The sequence below is a fragment of the Diabrotica undecimpunctata genome, chromosome 1, assembly GCF_040954645.1.
Source record: "Diabrotica undecimpunctata isolate CICGRU chromosome 1, icDiaUnde3, whole genome shotgun sequence".
Taxonomy (NCBI): domain Eukaryota; kingdom Metazoa; phylum Arthropoda; class Insecta; order Coleoptera; family Chrysomelidae; genus Diabrotica; species Diabrotica undecimpunctata.
Genome location: NC_092803.1, coordinates 50,189,816 through 50,215,433, shown reverse-complemented (window position 1 = coordinate 50,215,433; position 25,618 = coordinate 50,189,816). Strand labels below are relative to the sequence as shown.

General features: G+C 33.4%; 2 protein-coding genes and 1 long non-coding RNA gene across 3 annotated transcripts in view; 1 reads left to right on the top strand and 2 right to left on the bottom strand.

The window, feature by feature from the left end:
• LOC140449037 (casein kinase I-like) overlaps positions 1 to 4,628 on the bottom strand; it is a 116,402-nt gene extending 111,774 nt beyond the window's left edge. The window contains exon 1 of the mRNA XM_072542180.1: positions 4,251 to 4,628. Within this exon, the coding sequence (XP_072398281.1) occupies positions 4,251 to 4,326 (76 nt within the window). The 5' untranslated portion in view covers positions 4,327 to 4,628. The remainder of the gene's footprint in view (positions 1 to 4,250) is intronic.
• An 8,946-nt stretch (positions 4,629 to 13,574) lies between these two features.
• On the top strand, positions 13,575 to 21,680 carry LOC140449031 (uncharacterized). The gene is made up of 2 exons (XR_011951750.1): positions 13,575 to 19,806; positions 20,406 to 21,680. It is a non-coding gene; the product is annotated as an uncharacterized lncRNA (long non-coding RNA).
• l(2)gl (LLGL domain-containing protein l(2)gl) overlaps positions 16,374 to 25,618 on the bottom strand; it is an 84,280-nt gene continuing 75,035 nt past the window's right edge. Inside the window, exon 18 of the mRNA XM_072542171.1 lies at positions 16,374 to 23,479. Coding sequence (XP_072398272.1) covers positions 23,411 to 23,479 — 69 coding nt within the window. The 3' untranslated portion in view covers positions 16,374 to 23,410. The remainder of the gene's footprint in view (positions 23,480 to 25,618) is intronic.

Below are 25,618 nucleotides of genomic sequence, written 5' to 3'. Positions count from 1 at the left end.
GGATGGTCCATGTCCAAGGCATAGATAAATATTGGGAAAACCAGAGTTCATTCAAAATTAATCACAGTGTATGTTTTCCATATTTTAGTGAGATTGGACATAGCGGTTCTACCCATCTGTGTATGTTATTGAATTTTCTGTTCACAGTTGAATTTTCTGTTCACAGCTTCCATTGTTCTTGATGGTGTCATCAGCAATGTTCTAAATTTCTGTTCTACTGTTGTTGGTTCTATAGATGATGCATTATGTATTCCAATTTTAACATGAAAAATGACAGGGAGTATGAAAATCCAGTTGGAGAAGCCACAGGAAAAGAAATAAATGACCAAAATGAGAGAGTAAAGGTTAAGATAATTATGGAATATTTAACATCACAATAATAAAGGTCAAATACAAATAATAGCTGACTGTTAATATGTTGAAAAGAATAGGAGATGATCAAAAAGATTTTTGGGAAAACAGGTTCACAGTACCTCATAAGGATTATTAATGGTATGTTCCACGATATAAGCTGATAAAGATAAACTTACCCAGCATAAATTTTTGTAATGGAAGCCCAAAATCAAAGTAAAGGAGTAAGACCAAGACAAAGTCAGAAATAGAAAATGGGAGAAGAGACATTTGGATTAAAAAAGATGACAGGAAAAATATGTGAACAAATGGATAAGGTACATGGTCTAAACTGCCATTTTAATAATGATTTTCAATAAAGATAGTGTGACAAGGGGAATTCAGGATACCCCTGAAAGCGTAAGTAAATATCATGTTTCTTCAAGTCATAAATTTATTATATGTAACCAAATATTATTTTATATAATAGTAGACATATTAATTTTTATACTGCTTATTCGACATAGATGATTTATTGTTGTTTTTTTGTCGATAACAAACATTAAAATATGATGTCATTCCTGTTTTGTCTATGGGCGATGTTCCAGGCTCCTTATGAATTATCTAATGTAGGTAAAAAATATTAATTAATACTAAACAGCATTCTAACCTTTGGTATTTATAGGAGGAGCAATTAATATACAACCCTGTTGATACCTTACAGAAGAATTTAAAATCTAATACAAAAAAAAACAAACCAAAACTAGAAATGAGATAAAACAAACGCAAGTTTAGTACAAGGAAATGTCATTCAAAAACTGTAACAACTTTAGAAACATCAGGTACAGGAGAAACACAGGATCCTATAAATTACTTTTTAAAATATTTTCCTCATACTTTTTTTTATAAAATGGCAGAAATAACCAATATCTATAACATCCAAAATATCAACCATTTTCAACCAACAAACCGATGTGAAATGGAAAGTTTTGTAGGATAGCACATCCTCATGGGATGTTTATCTTTTCCAAGAATCAGAATGTATTGGAATAAGGTATTCAGTATAGATGTCTTCCGCAATGTTATGAGTAGAGACAGATTTTTTAAGCTTAGGAGTATTGTACATATTGTTAACAATCTAGAGAAACCTAGTGATTGTACAGATAAATTGTACAAAGTGAGACCATTTTTTGAGAGTATCCGAAAACATTGCACTGAGTTACAAAAAGAAACAAACCCGTGTGTGGATGAGCAGATTGTACCGTTCACGGGAAGACTCACTATTAAACAATATGTAAAAAAATAAGCCATCTCCATGGGGCATTAAAATTTTTGTTCTGTGTTGAGAAAGTGGAATTGCTTATGACTTTATAATCTATCAAGGTTCAAGAACAGAAATTCCAAAAGAGTTAATCAACAAGTTTGGTTTAGGTTCATCAGTTGTTCTACACCTGGCCAAAGATATTCCAAAAGAAAAATATCTTTACTTCGAAAAAAAAATTTTCTAGTTACAAACTTTTTGAAGAACTCTACAAGAAAATTATATTCTCTGTTGGAACTATAAGAATTGACAGATTCCAGAAATCTCCATTCACAACAGATAGACAATTACAAAAAAGAAGAACAGAGATATAGGGAAGAAGTGGTAAATGATGAAGAAACTGTGGTTTTATGCAAGTGGCAAGATAATAAGTCTGTGCTTGTAGGTTCGAATTTTGTTGGAAAAGGAAAAGAAGACTTAGTAGAAAGATGGGATAAGAATCAAAGGAAAAAAATAATGATTCAGAGACAGCAAGCATTTCAATTATATAATAAATCGATGGAAGGTGTAGATTTACTAGATCAATTATTGTCATATTATAGAATCTTTATCAAGTCAAAAAAAGGACATTGCGTTTAAACTTCCATGCCTTTGATTTTGTTTGTGCCAATAGTTGTCTGGAATATAAAAGGAAGCAGCTTAGTTTACCTTTTAAAGATCAAATGGATTTGTTAGATTTTAAAATACAAATTGCTGAGGCGCTAATTAAAGGGGGAAAACCAATAAAAAGAAGCGTTGGTCGTCCCAAAATGTCATATGAGAATTCTCCCCACACTCCAAAAGGACCCAGAGTGGAAATTAGACCATTGAAGGAAATAAGGATGAATAGAATAGATCATTTACCTGAGTATGACAACAAAAAGGAACCATTCAGATGCAAAAATGTTGGGTGTAATGGTAAAACGCATGTTTTTTGTGAAAAATGTAATGTACATTAATGTTTTGTAAAGAACAAAAATTGTTTCAAATATTTTCATTTAAATTAGGTAACTTAACATTTGCTTCATACAAATATACTATATTTAATAAAAATATCATATGAAATTATTTTCCTAAATTCGTATTATAGTCCCAATGTCCATTGCAATGGACATTCTGTCAAATGGCTACCTGTTAAACAAAAATGTTAAAAATTTGATTTTAGCCTACTACAATCTTCCATTAAGAAGATTCAATAGAAAAAAAAATTTCTGCAGGGAAAATGTCAGGTCTGAAAGGGATATATAGAGTTAAACATAAAGTACAGAATTTTATTTAAAATTGTTGTTTATATCCAAGTTATTATCAGGAACTAATTTCAGAACAATATTGACATATTTTTATTGCTACTCTGCTTTTAGTCCTGCCATTACACTCTGATTGATTTGTTATGAACATCCAATATCAAACAATTTCCCAGCTTTAAAACTATTGATCATTATGATATTTGATGGATTGATATCAATACTCATAATCTTTATCTTATATTAGTCTAGTCTTAATCACATTGGTTCATGTGCAAATCTATTCTAATTGGTTATGGGCATTTCTTTTTTAAATTACTTTCAAGTAGATACTCACGGTTTCTGGTTTGCAAAAGAATTAAATAAAAAATTCGAAAATAAAGTTATTTTATAACTGCTGTTTAGTACTGATAGAAAAATAAACACAAAAAAGTGTAACTAAAATTATATAATTCTAGATCCACAACATAATAATATTCATCCCCTTTAAGTATATGATTTTTCTAAAAAATCATCTCTCTTAGATACTCCTTTCTTATTAACCATAAATAGGTAGAACAGGATTTAAATGTATTAACAAACCAGTTTGACTCTAACTACTTATGTTACAATTTTATGTCCAATCTTGAATTGAAACAAGATCAATTTGATTAGTTCAAGAAAATTCCTTTTCCTGTATTTACCCAAAAAACATGTGCTGATGATATTTTTTTGGTGCCAATTTGAGTGACATAGTAATATATTACTTGCTTTTGTCTCCAATAAAACACTTATAGGAATATTTTATAGATATATGTAAAGAATCTATAATTGATGAAATGTTATTAACTAATTTATATACTAAAGTATTAATACTTAAATGAAAATAGATTTTAGAAACGTGCTGTTTTATTTTTGGAACGAATTGAACATAAAAATCTAAAATGATTCTTTGTTTTTTAAAGACCTCTTCCTTCAACAGAGACACTAACATAAATTCTATTAATATGAAATCTATAGAGCAGCATGGTAGGCTGATATTGTTTACCACCTTATTTCTAATAGTTCCTATTTTAGAGGACTTCAATGAATGGATATTATATTCTATTAAATTCAAAAAGATTACTATATTGAATGATCATAATCCCAAAGGGCATAGATAAGTACCCATCACTTGGAATAATGTGTATGTAATAGGCAGATGACATTCAAGTTCATTCTTGAACTTGGATGTGCACGATCTTAAGAACTGCTTAGAGTATTTTCTCGATGTAAGAGGCTTTGTGATGTAGTTTCGTTTCAAGTTAGAATACAGAAAGAACTTGAGTTTTTTCAAGTCGTCACCTGTACACCCATTGTTTACAAAAAGAAATGTGATAGAAAATGTCAACACTTACCCAAATAAATATCCCCGAATGAACCCGACCCTATTTTTCGGCCAAGCCTATATTTGTTGCCCACTCTCAGCTCCATTTCTTATTAAAAATATTAAACTTTATTCAACAAAAGACATGTATTGTAGTAGTCTTCAGGCGGCCATGTTACATTAGCCAACTATCATAGGAAATTTGACATAATCTAGCTGACTTATTCGCACTTTTCACAAACACTGTAACTTTTGATGAGAGTACAGTAAGTTAAAATCTTTAGAATTCTTAAAATATCACAGATATGTCATTATTTTATAATAACTACGTCGGACCTTACGATTTTCCCTTTCATAGTACACGCGATGACACACTCAAGACAACTGAGAAATAGATGTGTCTAGTTTATAAGACACACGCACCGATATAGCACACACTGTTTATTATCCGTCTCTCTCTAATTCTATATTTCACATATTAAGCTATAAACACGTTTATCGTTGCTCGTTTCAGCGATGACTCCCTACCGGTAGATACGCGAACCATAATCCGTTCGCCCAATAATAAGCAAGACTTGGCGGCAACTCTCGAAACTTGTAACTTTTTAAAAATTCCAAAGGTTTTATTATTCTACTACTTTAATTAAAATTTTATTTCCTGTAGTCCTTGTTATTTATTGTTTCGATAATTAATTAAACTATTTTTTTTCATACAAAATGTTATTTACTTATGAAAACAGAGTTATAAACACCTGTATATTATTTTAAAAATTTACTACTTTATATATGACGAAATTTGTGATTATGTGTAAAATTATTTACTAAATTTTAAATAAAACCTCAAAGGTGCGGTCACAAAAATTAATATGATTCCATTCTATAACAGTTCGCATTTTTCAGAATGCAGCCACACTATCTATATATAAGGTGTTGCATATGCTCAAGGGGTTGATGTGTAATATTCTGGTTTCATAATAATAAGACATGTATAAAGAAGCCACATATTTTATTATTGTTATATCTTCTTATTACGCCATCGCCTTCCAAAGGCTGGCGATCAAATGACAATTGTGTTTTAGAAACTGCAATAGGAAAGATGTCTGCAGATGAACGGTCAAACCAACTCCCACTGATGTGATTTTTAACCATGAATTCTTGCTGATCGCATTCGTAGTGATCTTTTACCCTGTATTTTACGCTCTATTATAAGTCAAAGTAGCTGGTATCTTTCATCTTTAATACATAACTCAAGTGCTGCATTCTTTGTCCAACTTTAGTAGAGTAGAAGAGAAAACGCAGCATCTGAGTTCTGATCTGGTAAAAAAATGTCATGTTCATGAATTCGCTTGTTAAATTCTTGATATCCAATGATTCTTTTCTAGATTACACTCATGTTAATATTAGCTCAGATATTTTACAGAGTTATTTGTTCTATTTTTTCTCCCTCGATATCTAGCTGTGTTTATTAGCGTCGAAATATAGACTCCGAGTACAGATTAACCAGGATTGGCGAAGAGACACAGGCCCTCTCTAACTCCCGTCTAATCCGTTTTATCTTCCAATTATGTTTGTTCTATTTGGGCTGTTGCCATTTGGTGTCTGTAGAGTTCTGTGATAACGTCTAAATACCGTTCATCAATCTCGGTTAACCTCAGAATTTCGATCATCTTTTTATAACTAACACAATCAAACACCTCTCGATAGTCTATAAAATATGTGCATATGACTAGTCATGACTGTATCGTTCTGTAAGTACGTTTAAAGAAAAAGAATGTCTTGCATTAACAACTTACTAAATGCGAACTGCCTATTATCCATCTATTATTCGCATTTTCTGTAAATTATTTTATGGATTCTGAAAAATGTTTTAAGGATATCAGACACAAAACTTATTAGGTAGTTATGGACTTGTGGGGAATTAGGTTTTTTTGTAGTATTAGGAATGTTGATTTTAACCAGTCCGATTGTGTTTTACCCGAGTCATATCTACCTATATCTCATTGAATAGTAGAAGTTTTTTTGAGAAATTTAAAGTTCGGTTTTTTTCTGTGTTCTTATTGCATGAACAACTTCTTCGGTAATTATTTCTAGACATTTTTAATTTATTTATTTGTCTGTCGATGGTGGGACACATGGTCTATAATCGTGGAAAAGTTTTTCTATGTCTCCTTATCTTCTACGTTTTCCCTCTGTTCCTATAATTATTTCTTACGATTGTTTCTAGTCTGTTTCTATCCGCCTGTCATTATTATTACTTTCTTGTGAACTTCAATAATTTCTTTCCTGAAGTTGCTCATTTTCTTGACATTTTGTTGACATCCAGTTTTCTTTAGCTTCTCTGCAGTTTTTCTTAATGATTTTATGGATTTTTTTGTGCTCACTTTGATTTATGCTTCCACCTCACAGTTAATACGACCATGATTTCTTGCGTTATCCATTCTTCTTCGTGTAATTTTTTCATGAATGCGATATCTTCTTGGATCTTTTGACAACATTTCACCTTTCTTCAATGTCTTCATTTCTTATTAGGTTCACTTTCTTCATTTCATTTCTTTCTTGGCCTTAAGACTAATTTCTTTTCTCTTTGGGGGGTTTTAGTTGTGCAATGTGTTTTTTTGGAACATTTTCTCTTTCGCCTTTCAGAAATCTTTTCAGTCTGAAGTTCATTACAACTGTCATTCTCTGTCTACAGGTGACTTCCATGTATATAACCTCTTGGAATATTGTTTTAAAAAGGTATTAGCTATTAACATGTTATTCTTTACAAAAAACTGTACCAGTCTATAGTCTATCTCACCTGTTGTTTCTTGTGCCGAGATTGTATGCCTCTGTTGTCTTCCTCAGCGCCACTGCTAATGTTAGCATTGAAATATCTAATGATTATTATTACTCACATCTCTTTGTCAACAGCATTATTTAATCTAGTTTATTATAAAACTCTTTGATGTTATATCACACTCATAAAAAAATCTCTTACTCAATCATCAACAAGTTTTACAGTTTTAAAAAAAGTTATTGAATACCAGAAAACACAAATGGTATTTAGTTCAAAGTATTTTTATTTAGCCACACAACATTAAAATATATTTTATTTTTATAGACTTTATTTTATATATTTTATATTTACATAAACGAAATATTTCAAATACTTACCATGTAACAACCAACGTGGGACTTATAATGCTTTCTGTGGTTTTCCGGTTTTCACTCCGCGTTGAATAACTTTGGTTTTGAGAAAAACCATTATTTTGACGACGTTATAGCCTGAGAGACTTGATCACCCCTTGAAATGATGTTCGGGTGTAACAATTCATTGGAGCGGCATGTATTAATTAGAGTTTAAACAGAAATCACTCCACAGCGCTCCAATGCTCCTGACTATACAGCACTTTCCCTTTCCCCCCTCTAATGCGTGATAGGGACACATTATTAGCAAAATGCTGTTCATTTGGGAGTCCTGGGTACAAGGACTCCAACATGGATCCCCAACCGAATCAAATGCAGGCTAGCGTTAGGAGCTTGATTCCTGCTATCCTCTTGTGACTTATCCGCAAATCTGAAATTGCTTGCTCGGGCTTCAAGTGTCCGCTCTGGGCTACGCCCAGTTCGGAGACTTGATGCTCGAGTGTTTGGGTCCTACGTGCCGGGTTTTTTGATTTTTGTTAATTTTTTTCGTGGCTTGCACCGGTATTTGTTAGTATTTTTTATATTTTTTTGGTGACCGAAGCCGTTTTTTATATATTTTTTTTTGTAGGATGTCCTGAAAAAAATCTTATTAGTGGGCCTATAAAGTAGTTGTGACTGTCTGCATTGATAGAGCTACGAACTATCTTCTGGTTTTTCCTTTTTGTTTTCTCTCTGGGGTATATATTTATTTTTAACCCAATATTTGTTGCTTCGGACGCTTGTGCTTCCATCGATGGAATCAATGATATCTCATTATCTCTAGCAGTCTCGCAGCTTTTGCTGCTCCATACGTTGACTGCTTCCCTTAGGCTGCTGTTGTGAACAGCTTGGATCTTTTTCTTAGTTGTTTTACAGACGTGTCCCCATGCGAGAGATGCGTATGCCATGTTGGCCTTTTATATTTAAAATTTATCCATTGTCATCGACCTAGAGTCACAACATAATCAAAATGTAACATTTGGAATGATGTAAACCCATATAGGAGGTCACACATATAATTTTATTGTTAGCTACAATTACACAAGGCACTGAGGATGATCTGTTCAAATCGAAAACGTTATGCTAGTATTTAAATTTTGACGACACTTTTTATAAAGTTTTAACTATATGTTTTTTATACCACAATACAAGTGTGAAGTGTTTTAACTTCTGTGTTTTTTTAAACGATGGTATACAGCCAACTACGGGGTTTTTCCCACTAATTTTTCTTTTATGTTGTGGCATCTACGTGTTGTTTGAAAGTTAATTCTTTATCCATCATTACCCCCAAGTATTTAGCTTCGCTTTTCCATTCGATGGAATTATTTTACACTGTCAATTGTTCCTCTGGCTGTTGATGTCTCTTTTTGAAGAGCAAGAGTTTGCAGGTTGCTTACTGCTATATCTACATTTCTATGTTTGATCGCTATCGCCGTGTCGTCGGCATAAATTCTGAGTAGAGTTCCAGGTGATCTTGGAACATCGGCCGTGTATATTGTATACAGTAGAGGTGACAGGACTGCTCCCTGTGGTACGTCAGCCTCCGGGTTTCCGAGTTCGGACAGGACTTGTCCTATTCGAACTCTGAAGCTCCGGTTACCTAAGTATGAAGAGATCAGTCTCGTCATTGTCCCGCTGTATCCATAGCCTCTCATTTTGTAAATTAGATATTTATGGCAGACTCTATTGAAGGCTTTGTTTGCGTCCAGGAAGGATGCTCCTGTGTATTGTTTTTGATTAAATCCGGCTGGTATGTATTACGTTAGTCTGAGTACTTGTAGCTGGCTGGAATGCTCTGATCGGAATCCAAACTGTGCTTATGGAATTATCCTTAGCCTGTCTGTTTCTGCTAAGGATAACTCTTTCCACAATCTTATTGATTGCTGGAAGTAAGCTTTTCGGCCTGTAGTTTTGCGGGAATTTGCTGTCCTTTCCTGGTTTCGGAATGATGATGGCATGAGCTTCTTTACACCGATTTGGGAAGAGCCTATATCTTAGATTCGCATTTAATATGTTGTTTAGAAATACTACGGCTCACGCCGGTAAGTATTTCAGAGCCCTATTTGTTATTTGAAACTGACTCTCCATGTCGATGCGGTTACTTATATAGCCGATCGAAAAATTATAAGGGCAAGATAAGTAAAACTCTTTGTTAATATCAAGCTTTCGCAAAATTTATTTGCTTCATCAGGATATGCTCTAAAATAAATTTAAATTAATTTTTCAGTAATACTATGAAAAACGAAAAAGTATTGTATAAGAAGCATAAAAACTTACATGAGGTTAGTTCAGAAAATTTTTTACATGATCACAAAACATTGAGGTTAAAGTTATTAATCTATTAACAATTACAATGTTTCAATTTTTGTAGATTTAGAAAGTTTATGGTTAAATAAATAATTTTGAAATTCAATTTATGTCAGAAAGGCACTCGTCTGTGTTTATTATATTGTACGTTGTTGATAACTAGTTTTCCATTGTTTATCTTGATATAAGGTTCTTGAACTTTTAAGTGGAGCATAGAGCTTCGGTGAAAACGCGCCATCAAGTCCTATTTTGTATTTTGCGATAATACGGCCTTCACCTCGTAGAACTTTTATTAAACATCAATTTTTGGGCAAAGGACAAAACAGTACATAAATTATCTTACTCTTATCACCATCCGACCCCACTGTCCACGTCCACTGTTGGACTCTCTCTAAATTACTTCTTTTCTGTACTTAGCAGGTTGGATCCAGTTTGTTCTCACCATTTTCTGTTCGTCTGTCCAGTATACAACACACAGTGGATCTGCATATTTTGTCATTTTTCGGTTATAATTCAAATATCTTCCTCTTAAATATGTAATGATTCATTCTGGCGACATGGTTAGCCTAGTTACACTTTAGTTTGGAAATTCGTTCGATGATGCCGTATATTTAGGTTCTTAAGTATATTTCCTCGTTTCATTTTTCTCTGGGCGACCATAAATTTCGTCATCATCATCATAAGTGGCTTGAGAATCCTTTGTGGATCTTGGCCTGCTCACAAAGAAGTCGCCACTCCTGTCGATTCCTGGCAACTTCCCTCCATCTTCTAACCCCTAGAATCTGTAGGTCTTCTTCCACATCATCAATCCATCTCATTCGTGGTCGTCCTCTGCTTCTTGTGCCCGCTGGTTTTGAAAATGTTAATTTGTTGGTGTATTCGTGATCTGACATCCTAACAATGTGTCCAGCCCATCTAAGTCTCTGCACTTTAACGAATTTCACAATGTCTGGATCGGTGTATAACTGATATCGTTCAAAGTTGTATCTTCGACGCCGTAGCCCATTTTCATTTACGGCCCCAAAAATCTTTCTAAGAATTTTTCTCTCAAAAATAACAAGAAATCTTTCATCATTTTGCGATAAGGTCCACGTTTCAGCCCCGTATATCAAAACCGGTCTTATTAAAGGTCTTGTATATATTAAGCTTTACTGCACATTTTATATTTTTATTTTTTAAATGTTTCTGGAGACCGTGAACAGTTCTGTTTGCTATTGCTATGCGTCTTTTTATTTCGTCGCTTGTCGTATTTGTTGCGTTTACTAGCGATCCAAGATAGGCAAATTCTTAGCTTTGCTCAAAGGTATGGTTGTTAATTTGAATTCTCTGTTGGATATTTCGAGGGTTTTTAGAAACCAACATATATTTGGTTTTTTCCTCATTTACCACAAGTCCTAATTCACTTGCTGCGTCCGCAAGCCTTGTAAAACACTGCACCATGTCTCTCATACTTCTGCCTATTATAACTAGGCGAATGCGAGAATTTGCGTCGATCTATTAAAAATAGTTCCATTCATTATAACATTTAATTTAATATAAAGAGGAGACACGCCAGCGCGTCCGCCTGGAACTGTCAAAGAACGTAGAGTTTTCCCCTTGAATTCTAACGCATGAGCTTACGTTTTGCATTGTTAGTTTTGTCAACTTAACTAACGTAGGTGGGATCCCAAAGTCTATCATTGCATTATATAATGCAGGCAGTTCTTTTCACAATGTCGTAGGCTGCTTTGAAGTCAATGAAGATGTGGTGTGTATCTATGTTATATTCTAGTCACTTATCTAGAATCTGCCGATGTGCATGAATTTGATGTGTAGTTGACTTTCCAGCAGTAAATCCGCATTGATATTGACCAACAATATCCTTTAAGTTTTTCAAATACATTGCCGAATAATTTGTACTCAGCTGCTAATAGAGTAATGCCTCTATAGTTTTTACACTCCAGTCGATCACCCTTTTTATGCAACGGACATATTATTCCCTTTAGCCACTCTTCTGATACCCATTCATTCTGCCATATAAGTACTATTAGTTTATGGATTGCTGCAAAAAGTTGATACCATCTTTTTTATACATTTCCGAACCGATTTCGTCGATTCCTGGGGCTTTATTGTCTTTGAGTTTTAGGATCGCATTTGACACTTCTTCTCTTGTTGGGTCTTCACTGTGTACTTGACGTTGTAGATTTTGTTGATTTTCTATGTTTTAACCTCCTTCAATATCGTTTATATTTAGATGTTCGCTGAAATGTTGTGCCCATCTGTTAAGAACTGAGTTTTTATCATGTAGAATTTCACCGTTAGTGTTATTACAAATTTTTAATCGTGAATTAAATTCTCAACGGCTAATATCGTCTGCTTCTTTTTTTCTCCGTGTACAACCTGTGTCGATGGTTTTTTGATATGCTACGTTCTTTCTATTTGTGGCCATTTCGCACTTGATTTCTTTTTTCTGACTTGATTTTGCCCAATATTTCAAACTATAAAGAAAATTTCAGACTATACATTTATTTACTGATATTATAGCTTTTTCTTCTTCTAATGACTCTTGCACTTGACTCATTATAAATATAACGTCGACCTTCCCGACCTAAAACTTTGTTGTTCTACTAGTGTTATAATTTCATTCAGTTTATTTGTTTTCACTTTGGTTGTTAATTTTAGTGTTGTGTTTAATAAATTAATTCCTCTGTAATTCTCCGTGCCCGATTTGTCTCCCTCTTTGAAGGGAAGTATTAGGATGCTTATGCTTCCTTTGCCTCTCTCTCCCTTCTCGATATTTATTTCTCCGTTTGTCTTCACTTCTGGTGTTGGTGGTTCCTTACCTTATCCTTAGCAAATAGAGATCGAAAGCAGTCTGCCCATGTTTCCTTCTGAATGTGTTTCGTTTTTATTAGTTAGTGTTCGTTTATCTCTTTTCAATGTCCTCTGATCATTCTCCATATTTCTTTTTGTTTTCCATATGTTTGGAGAACCTCTGCCAGTGTTCCCTTTTTATTTGACTGACTAAAGTGTTCGTTTCATTTCTGATTCGTTTATAGTGGTTATATGCCTGTTGTGTTCTGTGTTATAAAAAGGCTTTCTTCTTTTTTTCACATTTTGTCTTCACTTCCTCTGTAACCATGGGGTTTTTTTGATATGTTAGTGTTCGTTTCTTTCCTCTCTTCAAGTGAACCTGTTGTTGCGTTAGTTATGTTATTTTTAGTTTTTCCCAGCTTCCCTCGATGTTATCGTTTTCTAATATTTCATTCCCAGCAATCTTCTCTGATATTCTTTGTCTGTATAAGTATTCCGTAGATTTCATATTTAGTCCTTCGATTCTGATTTTTGTTTATGTTGGTGCCACTCTCTTGGATGTGAAGTATTTCAGGATTATTCTTATTTTACATAATAATAATGGCTATGGTCGCTACCTACATACATCTGCTGTGTTGAGACATATTACGTCAATTATTTTTGATGGATGTATATCTGTTGGTTATAACATAATTTATCATAGATCTTTGTCCACGGATATTATTTAATGTAAGTATATTTTATATTGATATTCATTTCTATTGATATTATAGCGAGGATAGTAATTTCATCTTCGTACGTTTTAACAGGCAACATACACATGTCAAAAGTTACGTAATAATGAAAATTGGGCTACTACTCTAAAATATATCCATATACTACCCAATGCTGGGATACTCTTTTTTGGAGTCGCAGATTTGATTATCTCTATTAATTTTTAACTTTTATTCAGGTATATGCTTGCCTTTTTCTTTCAGTACTATAACTGTTTTAAAAGTTGGCAATCATTAATGCTATGAGTATTTTCAAAACTGTTAATATTGTTCTGAAGCGATTTTCTTGTGGCATCTTATTGTGATTTACTATTTTCGTTGGGAATAGCCACAATTTTACTTTAAAATAAGTTTATTTGACGTTTCCATTTCCGCTTCGGAAATTGTTTTCTATTGGTATAACCTTCACAATAAATAATACGAGGAAAATAAGATTACCATACATAAAAGGTTAGGAAAAACTTCCGGGAAATAAAGCTAACAATAGGAAATAAATTCAACATTTCAACTAAATTCAAAACAACAAACACATTGAGATCTATTTAATATAAAACTAAACCTAACAATGAACAATAAAAACCAAAAGATTGTTTTTATAAAATACCTTGTGAGGGTGAACATTTTTATTTGGGTGAAACATTAGGAATATTGAATGTTAGAATAAGTGAACATTAATCTTATATCCAAAAAAGAGAATTTGAAAGATCCCAAATATGTAAACACGCATGGGAAAATGAACATAGGGTTCAATGGAACGATTCAAGTATAGTCCTAAAAGAAACAGATGGTAAAAAGAGAAAAATTAAAGAAGCGGCTCTAATTATGCTAAATGAGACCAATTGCGTCGAAAATTCCTCGGCAGAATGCAGTAGGATCTGGTTACCTATATTAAAAGAGTAAGTTACTCAAATGGAAAATACCACTATTAGTAAGTCAGTAACATATTGAGGATACATCATTTATGTTTTTAAATAATATACATATAAAATCAGAGTTTAGTGTTTATTGAGAGTAAACTAAATGTAAGATCAGATACTAACCATGTCAGTTTAGTAACATAAGAATTTTTCCTTATGATTTACTATGGGATCACTAACAGGAGATTTTACTGTCATCATTGCATGTGGTTAATTAATTTGTATTTTTTTATTACAATCGAACGTGAATGAAATTTAATCACATGCCTTTTACTCTATTTCTCTACTTAGATATACCAAAGGTATCCGCATTCAGTCAAGAATATGCGTTCATTTCTGTACATCAAGAAATTTACTACGAACGTCTTTGTCACTGAATATATCTCCAAGTACAGAGGAACTTTTCTAATAAACGATCTTCGAAATAAAACACAGCTAATTTTTCCATTTTCTCTTCCAAACCCTGAAAATCTAAATGAATACTTCGTTAATGTGAGTAAAAATATAACATCAACTATTTTGCCACAACAAGATCCTATTTCTTATCTCCTCAATTCAAAAAACGTCTCGAATTCATTCTTTATAAGACCAGTTGATAAATCTGAACTGATCCAAACAATCAGTAGTATCAAAAGCAAATCTTCCTGTAGTACTGATGGACTATCCATAAAAATTTTCATAACCTCCCAAAAAATGTGTTGGCAGTCCTGGTCTCACTAATTAACGATTCTTTTGAAAAAGGTGTCTAAAAGTGTTTTCCAGAGTGCCTAAAGGCAGCCATTATTATTCCTCTTCATAACGGTGGCGAAAAATCTAATGTCTGCAACTACAGGCCTATTGCCTTACTACCTATCCAAAATTATTGAGAGACTATAAAAGCCCGACATATGTCCTTTCTCGTTGAAAACAACATTTTATCACAAAGTCAGTTCGGCTTTTTATCTAATAAATGTACCAGCGATGCTATGTTTTCTGTACTACATGAGATCTATCAAGCACTAAACAATAATCTTTATACTGCCACTGTTTTTTGTGACTATGCCAAAGCTTTTGACTGTGTAAATCATTTTGATAAAAAAACTAAATTTCTACGGAATTCGAGGTATTTCTTTGAATTGGTTCCAATCTTACTTGAGGAATAGAAAACAACTAGTTAGAGCAAACGATACTGATTGGATAAGGCAGTAGCATTATCCTATAAAGGAGCTCTTCCACCCTTGCTTCTTAATAACAGCCAGATCAGTATCGTTGATTCTGTAAAATTTCTTGGTATTTTTATAGAAAGCAACCTTAAATGGTCCCTTCATATCGATTTGTTAAGTAAAAAACTAGCCTCAGCCTGCTATGTTTAGCATCTTCCAAATTTACATATTTTTCTTTGTTGGAGTCTCATCTTCGATATGTCCTTTCTTTTTAAGGTTCTAGTACAGCTGACCAATCTAATGTTATTTTTGATCTCAGTAGAAAACACATTGCAGAAGCTACTTCAAAAATCACGGGATTTTAACTCTTCCCTCTTTATATATTCTAGAAACTTTTTTTGTCTTTTCTAGCAAGACCTAATCATGACTACTCCAACAGAAATTCAACCTTTGATGTGTATTTACCGATCCCGTCCACCGAGTTAGTAAAGAAATCTATATTATATTCGGCATAAAAGTTATACAACAATCTCCTTTGTAACTAAGCCTATCTATCTGAAAGACCATATTATTCAGTGGAAGAGTTTCTTAACGAATAACTAAGAAATTACAGTTCGTTTAGGTACAAGCAACTAAATTATTTTTATATATATATTAGGGTATCACATGCAGCAACTTAAACTTATGTGTAAACTAGTTCATAAGGTTTTATTATGCAATTTGCAATTAAGCTAAATTTTGCAATGGATTGTGTATTTTATTATCTTTTATTTTGTAATATTGACGATTTATGTAATTTTAGTAAATTTTAATTGTTACTGTTATTTTTTGGACTTTTTGTAAGCTTTGTCCATAAAATTGTACAATTTTCAGTGACAGTAAAGCATATTTCTATTCTATATTGAACATTTTTGTTACTGAAATCACGACATCACATAAGTTCATCGTTATTGTGATTCAATGAAAAAATTAATGTAAATTTTCATATGATGCGTAATGACATTTGTTCTGCGTTTAACCGAATGTTGTTCGATATTTAGGTCAAAATTAATACAACTTCGTAATAAAAAAATTTATTAAATTCACTGCAGTGATGTTCCGTGTGAAACATACGAATATAAAATACTAACAAACGTTTAAGGCCATATAGTTCTTTCTCTCTCTTTTTTGTTAAATAGCAAAACTTCAGACCCTCATGCTCACAGTCATACTAAACCTCCACCACGTTTTTCGTTTGATAAAAAAGCTGCTATCTCTCTCTAACCACAGTTACCACATTAAAAATATAAATAAAATATAACAAACTATATAAACATCATCAAATCATCCAAATTGTTTAACTTTAATATATAAATTTTAGTTGTCAAAATGTTCTATAACTAAACACAAATCTGCCATTGGACACTCATTTTTGATAAATCAAATATAGGTACCAATAATTGTTAAAAGAAGTTACCTTTATTTGTTTCTGCTCATATCATTCTTCTAATAGATGTATGACCGAGTTAAATTTAAAATTGACCAACTCAAAATAAAGTCATTCAAACAAAACAAAATTACAAGATATAATGCAACGAATTACGACACTAAAATTGAAGTGGACAGGGCATGTTGCGAGATTGACACTGGATTACAACAGCTTAAGACAAAGCCTAGTGTAACAGTTTAATGGAGGCCAGTGTCTAGCCGTTTAGACAACATCAGGGTGGGAGATGATGAACCCAAAACAAACTTGAAGCATTTAGCAGATAAATACAGAGACCGTTATTGATCTATTCAAATTTTATTTGACCAACAATAAGGGCCTCGCTATGCGTCTATTAAATGTTTTTTGCATGGATCTGTCTCAGAAAGATGACGCATATACTACAATCTTTCCGATGTTCGAGATAACGATCGAGGTACGACGAACATATGGCATGGTAACGATTAGAACCGGACTACTCTAGATGATTCCTGAATAACATATTTGTATGTATAAGCAGCGCTCTTATTAGTTTAGTTTTAGTTTTAAAGATAATATCGTGTTGTAAATAAATATTTTATATAAATTAGAACTACTCCTTTTATTTAAATTCGTTAAAGTATGTTGAATCTTTCGGAATCTTCTATTGTACTTGCTTGTTGTATTCTAAGCAGATTACCCAGATCCTTATTTAAACTTGTTTGTTGATTTTGGTTATATATTCTTTCTTTTATCTGCTTATCCTATATATTGCTTCGGTTTTTTCGAAGTTTTATTTCTTCGGGAATTTAAATAGGGTAATGAATAATGCGATACAATACTCCACGTGGTTGCAAACGTTTCATAACCAGTTTTTTCGAAAGTAACATGATAAGTTTATGAGAGCAAGAAAACATAGCAATTTCATATAATTACTTTATGTAGTGGTATCTAACTATGTTATAGTAAGTGGGTGCAAGTGTGTCCAAATTACAGAAAACGCTAACTAATACTTTAAGGAGTAAATAAGGCCCCGCAGATACGCCGTTGAGTGAATCTCTATAGTCTGATAGCTTCTGAAGGTTTGGCCGGTCGGATGAGTCTGGTAATTCGTGGCAAAAATACATCATTCCGCGCACATCACCATAAACATAATGTTTGATGTAATCATACTGTATAATTCTATAGTGATTAGAAAAATTTAAAGAAACAATAAGAAATTACTAATAAGTGTCAGTAAAATTTTGGCAACAAAAAAAAAACAGTTTGACAGATGACAGCTTAAGTATAGTAAAAATCGAGAGTTACACATGAGAACAACGCGTTGTTGAACAATATTTTAAAAATAATGAAAGTACAAAATATGGTCGGAATATTGATTTATTTCCGACTGTGAAGAGAGTAATTGAAAAATTAAGAGAGACTGAATCAATTGGCCACACTGCGTGAGAGTATTGATGAAAGTCCTAGAAAGAATATGCAAAATGGTCATGGAAAATTTCGATAAAAGAGTGCGTATGCGGCAGCAAAGCCTTGGAGGTTATTTGTCTGATGTGTTATTCGATACATAACCCTATCCTATGTACTTTGTGATTCAATAAAAAATTACAATCTAAAGAAGAAAAAAACAGTGTTTTCTATTCAATTCAAATCTTACGTAAATTTTGGGACACCCTTTCTAAAGATAAAATTATAATGCAATCTTACAAACCAGGCATTCAAGTAGATATTGATACCAAATTGTGATAATAAATTATAATAAATTTTGTGGAAGTGTTAAAAACGTACAAGTTTTTGTTTTTTAAATTATTTATTATTATTTTTCTACTGATGGTAACACTAACTCGAAAAATTGATCAATAAAAATAGCAAGATCATAACCAAATCGAGCAAGTGTAATAAGCGGCTAAAGGAAAACCTTGTTTGTCTGACGGCTAATCCTAAAAAAGGGACAAATACAGTTTAAAACAGGAAAAAGAAAAAATAAGAACGAAAATTCATATAACTAAATTTGGAAAAGAATCCTTTACAAGGAAATAAAATTCAGGAAGAAGTCAGTTTAAAGCACTAACTTATCAACAAGCTCATCAAGTTATAAACTAAATATAATTTATTATTCTACGCGTAAGATTCAGTTGTGTAAAATGTAGGCCAAACTAATCCTACTTAATATGATACCGGTTTGAATTTCAAGGCAAAGGTACATTGTAGGATGGTATACAAGACAGACGGCAATTTACCAATAAATATCTGGGGTCTATTACTAAGAACACATCACCCATGAATCAATAAAATACAGACTCCCATATACTCTCCAGAGGAAATTCACAACAAGCAAAACTTCTAGATCTTACAGCCAGCTCTTCCGAGAATGACAAAGTACCAGAAATATTCTTCGGGTAAAATACATAGATAAACAAAACTACATAGAGGTTTAGAAATTAAGCAACTAATAGACCAGCCTAAAGAACTAAGTCCGGTCGCAAACATGGACTGGGAAGAAAATAAATAATATATTGTAATGAAAATGATTGAATGAATAAAATGAATTATTTTTACTGCAATTTACTTCTTCTTTTGTATTTCCCCATGGCTTCTTGCCGTCTGGGATGTAGTAATCTCTCAATTTAATTATGTATGAAATTTCGTATCCTCTTAAACTTCGTAAGTTTATCTCACAAATTGACAACTATAAGTTATAAGATAACAATTTAACTGTGGATAAAGATTTCATTTAAAATATAACTTCCTAGCATTGTCTAATACAAAATATAAGAAGATCTATGGTTTATGTGTAACCAAAAATGTGAATTTCATAATAAATCTTGTTCAATTTTATATAACATCTTTGTTTTAGAGTTATAATTTAATCGTACTGCCCATATTTAGCCGTCACTTGCGCTCTCTTTCATTTATCGAACTTTTAAAGCGACCCACTTCATAATATTTCCGTTGTTTTGAATAAACCTTGCAAGTCTAGTTTTATAAACTATAATGTTTTTGAACGTAGTACATAAAAACGTTTTGATTTAACAAAGGAAACCATGTGTACCTTGGCACCAACGTAAATGTAAAATGGGAACAGGCCACAGAAATTAAGGCGAGAATAGAACGAGCTAGAGCAGCATTTAGCAATATGAAAAAGCTCCTCATAAGCAGGGATTTGTCTCTTCCCCTAAAACTACGACTAGTTAAATGCTACATTTTTCCGATCTTACTGTATGGTGTGGAGGCCTGGACGCTGACGGAGACGCTCACGAGAAAACTAGAAGCATTCGAAATGTGGGTGTACCGACGCATTCTTCGTATATCCTGGACCGAACATGTCACCAACACAGAGGTAATCCAAAGAATCGGAAAGGAGAAAGAAATCGTGAATACAATTAAACAAAGAAAGCTTGAATATCTAGGCCACATATTGAGACACGATAAGTACCGTCTACTGCAATTGATTGTCCAGGGAAAAATAGACAGTAAGCGAGGGCCAGGCAGGAGAAGACACTCGTGGCTCCAAAATCTGAGGAAGTGGTTCGGGCTCACATCGGTCGAACTATTCAGAAGCGCCGAAAATAAGATCAGAATTGCCATGTTAATAGCCAACGTTCGCAACGGACAGGGCACTTGAAGAAGAAGAAAGGAAACCAGCTACCTGTAATAGATGAATTAAAATAAAACAAAAGAAGAAAACTCTTGTAATGTTTCATTTAAACATATGTACAAGTTACTAAGTACCTTATGTAGTTTATGAAAAGAATGTCATGCCTCCAATTTTGATAAAACACTAGTGGCCAAAATTCTGGAAACACTCGTTCCATGATCGTGATTTATACATTTAGTTTATCAATACAATTATATTTATATTTTGTTTTATATTTCTGACTAATATGTATTTCTCACTCTATATATATTTACATAATATAATTTTATGATAAAATATGGAAACGGATTCAAGCGAAACGCCGAAAATTCGAGATTTGTGAATGGCAACACTGGCAATACTGCGTCAAGTTTCGCTGCTAGGTTGGTTGGTGTGAATTTGGAAGTTGTGAATAGGACACAGTCGACAGTCAGCCACCTGTTTGAAAACTTAATTGAGTGCGTTCGTGAAGAAAGATTATGATTTATCACAACCATTTTACTCTGGAAATATTAATATATTGTATCAATTATTCACACTAAATTTTACAATAATTCATGGGTCGACATGTCCAGTTTTTCGTAAGACAATAATTATTGTTGGAAGTTAAATACTTAATGAAAAACAAAAAAAAAATTATTGACAAACGAAAAAGATCTTCCTTGACCGTTGCAGAGAAACGAAAATGTTCTAATTTCCTTCCAGTGTCGTTATATTGAGCATTGTATTTAGTATAATATAAGTCTAACTTCAATTTAATAGCAATGAAGAATTGTAATTTAAAAAATTGTTTTACATTACAAGTGAAATTCTTTTAAATTTTTTACATCTTGATCGACCTAAATGCTGAAGTAGACTGACAGTGTGATCTGCTCCGAATGTGTGTGTGAATGAGTTGGCCCTTGACTTGAAGGTGTTTTGACTGGTATCTGATCTTCCCGTGACTGTTGGTCTGAATCAACCTTTAGTCGTCCAATTGGAAGCATTTAGTAGTTTCGTGCGACTTCCAGTGTTTATTAGATTAGTGACTTCGACTAGTTGTTGTTAAGGTAATATTTTTTAATAATCTGGGAGGAACAAATCACTGTCGATTCAACTAAAATGGCTCCCAGAGACCCAAAACGTGTTGATAGGTCGCCAGGAAAGAGAGCCAAAGCAATTACCCTTCGTGAAGAAGGTTAAACATATCAAAAAATAGCAAAAAAATTGGGTGATGCCGCCACAAAATCAGATACAATGAAAGTTTATAAACGTTATCAGAACTTTAAAACGACCAAATCAGCGCAAAACAGCCTTAGAAAGCTCTTCTTAGAAAGAAACCATTCCTGAACAAAAAAATAGTGGAGGAAGGTAATTTAGAGTGATGAAAGCAGAATCTCGATCTTTGGAAATGACTGAGTGAAGTTTGTTCTCCTCCGACCGGAAAACCTTTTGCCCCAGTGTACTACGGTCACTCTTTGAATGTCATGGTATAGGCTTGAACAACCACTAACGGAGTTGAACGTTTGGCATGAATAGAGGGCAATATTAATGCAAAAATTATCATAAAGAAATATTGTACGCCAAACTACTGCCGGCTATCAGACATTTTTTCTTAAAGAGGATGCCCAATCTTCCAGCAGGATGGAGTGCCCTGCCATACAGCCAAGACTTCAAAATATGGAATGGTTGAGAAACCATGACGTTACTGTACTGCCTTGGCCTGGAAATAGTTCCATCTAACTCCAATAGAAAATCTATGGTTAAGGCTGAAAGTGTTAGTATCACGTTGAAAGCCAAGTAACAAGATAGAACTGATAGAAGAAATTAAGCAAAACTGGTTTAGAGTTATTACACCAGAAGATCTGACTCATTTCGTGAACTCCATGCCTGAAATGCCAATTTTTTCATAATAACAATTGTCAGTTTTTTTTTAAATATATCCATAAGTTTCCAGAATTTTGGCCACTAGTGTACAAGCCAATATAATAGATTAACAATTTATACGATAGTTTGGAAGAGCTACAACTTTTTCAGTTTACTAACATAAACCTCAGACCTTCCTACGAAAAATAAAACATGTAGCACTTGTAAAATAAAACGAATTCTTGGGAAAATAAGAGCCAAAAACTCTTTTGTTCGAAATAGTGAAAACCCCAAAAACGAATTTATTAATACAAAAAATATTAATATATAAATATAAAAATTTTTATTACAATAATCTATCTATAAGTTTCGCGGAACTTGACCAGTATTTCTTATCTTCGCTATCAATATTTTTGAAAAATGATGATTTTTCGAAAATAATAGTGGTCCCGATACAGTTCCTAACAACTAAACTAAGTACACAACACAATACTTTTCTGTTTGTAGATTAAAGATGGTTTGGAATGGACATTGGAAGTTTCAACTTTCATTTTGTTCAATGAGCCCTATTTGTTAATAAGTTAATGAATATTTAATGGGTTAATTAATGATGTGAAATGTAGCAAAAACGGCAAATTTTTAAATTAAATTAGGTTAGGTAGTGGGTGTTAGTTGAAGTAGGTGTTTTTTAATCTCAAAAACGAATATGTCGTTTTTGAACAATGAATAATGACGTGCATAGATTTCATATTCACAACTTTTAATCACATCAATGCAGCAAAAATAGCATAGCAAATACTATGTAACCTGTCACTTTTTTCGCGAACAATATCTTTTATTATCCGTAGCAAACTTCAAGAATACTTCTTGTATTCATGAAATATTTTAAGGTTGAAATTTTTATTTATAAGTGGTAAATGGTTTAATAAAAAGTAAACAATTACTTTTTTTCCCGTTGAACCAATGTCTTTCACTCATCCCAAACCATCTTGTGTAACGAACATAAATAAAAAGATAAAACTACTTTTAAAAAACAGTTTGTACTACATACTAGTAATACGTGATTAATTAAAAAACGATTAAAAATATGCGGAAGGGAAATACTGATCATGTTGATATGGCATATCATTTGACCATTTTGGAGGCATATTGGCCTCCGAATGTATATTTAGGGGTCGTCTTCTGCCAATGCCAATGGGGCTCGCAGTAGAATATCGCTCACTTGGATCTCTTTAATCTGAAAAAAAGAACAACTTTGTTGAATAAAATGTTCGTATTGGTAGCAGTACATTAGTTGAGTATCTAATAATATTTATCAGTTTGTCAACTCAAAATATGGACAAAGTCAAAATTACCTTAGGAAATTAAGAAAAAATATTGCACTGTGATCTCGAAAGTGCATGATTAAAATAAAAGGCACAAAATATAAGTAATACATTGTTAAAATCTACATAAAAAATATACTCAAGTGTTATCTATATTGATTGTTGACATACTATAGTATATATTTAAAAGGTTAGGAACATCCTAACCAAGTATTGGTTGTCTTGTAAACTGAAGTAATCCGGAAATATATCCGGAAAAATTTTCGCCGCCAGGTAAATGAAAGTTCTCGGGAAAAACCGCGTTGAGAATTAAAAACTTGGCATTTCGGTACCATTTTAGAGCCATTATCAAGAGGGATATGGTTCCGTTTGAGTTCGGGGTCTCAATCTGCCTACTCCCCTCATTTGTGACGTACCAGTATCTTTCTATCCAGAAATACGAGAACCGTCAAAAGAAACTGAGGTCTCAATCTGCCTATCTGATGAGTCACTCAACACTGAGCTGTAGTATTCGATACATCAGCCACTGCAGTGTCCTAATGTGCATCATTATCAAGAAGATTTAGTTATTGGCAAGTTTGACGATAAGTGGCGCACAGCTGACCGTTGACTGTACATTGATACATTGTACATTGAGACGTACATTGATAACCAGCAATCGCAGATAGAAGCATTCTGTATTGTTCGGGTGAACAGTGTACAGAAGACACAATGCGTCACTGGAATACAATTTGGGGTGTCCTTCAACTGCTTTACCCTGTTTGCGACGATGACACATTTTAGCCGATGCATTCCATGTGTATAGTTTCGGTACCTTAGAATAAAGTAGTCTTTCAAAAAGATCAACTTGGCACAATGGGTATAATGCAGTTAAAGTTACCGGTGGAACCAATGCTCCTGCACGTACATTATCTCCTGTCAAGTACATCCGCTGTCCATTCTCAAGATGCACCGCCAAGTGTACTACCGTTGGATGTCGTTCATGGATTGGAAAAGATAAGATGCGCCATAATGCTTCATTGCTGCTAATGCAATGGTTGATTTCATCGAGCGGTGCGGCCACATTCCCTACTCCGAATGCCATATCGTTTCCTTTGTTGACATATTTGCAAGTATATTTGATCGACTTCACTGAACTACAATACTCAACATTAATGTGTGCTTTGAAGGCCTTTGAGAGCAACGGTGAATATGGTACAACCCAACGATTATCGACTTCCAAAATCAACGTTTCGTACTTTCAGAACGCCATCCTTAACTGATCGTCGACGATACAGTGGGTATCCGTCATTGCCAGTGATGGTATCAGAAACCAATTTTCTTGGGTATCGTTTCGTGCATTTCACATCAGACATGCATAGTGAATTCTTGTTGAATGCGCCACATGGACCATGAATCATATTTTTCGTAACGACGTCTATAAGTCTAGATCAACGTCATCTGGTATTTCTGCTGAGACGATTTGGTCAATTTGATCTGGCGTAATTTTGTTTGTAATAATTTTTGTCCAGCTAACAGAAGTTCTTTAATTTCATCCCATGTTAGATTACATGTAAATGTGATAAACAAATCGGGACGACCATATGCGTGAACTATGTCATTGCATCTCGTATCCATGCCTGTGCCGTGGACTCCCCGTGAATGTAGACGGTAATATGACCATCATTAACGATTGCGTCTCGTAAATGGATGTACTCTTCAGAACGCAACTAGGTTTGATCCAATCGAATATATAGGAGTCGTTTCAATATTTGCGTATATGTCGACGATGTATTGATGAAAAAATCGTTGACATTTCAGAATGTGGTTCTCAGCGTCTTGACGAATCATCAATCGATGCGAATACTAATTCATGGCACTGACTTTCTTATTCATTTCCTCGTATGTTTGTGGATTTCTCATTTTAATGTTGAAAAGATCTCCTCGCCAAACTAGAATCGGATACTGCAATCCGTCGTATGAGCGATGAGTTTCGGAGACTCGCTGAAAGTCACCACTTCTGCGATGAAGAATTATTTCGCGCGATTCGAATTCTTCTTCATCTATCACGA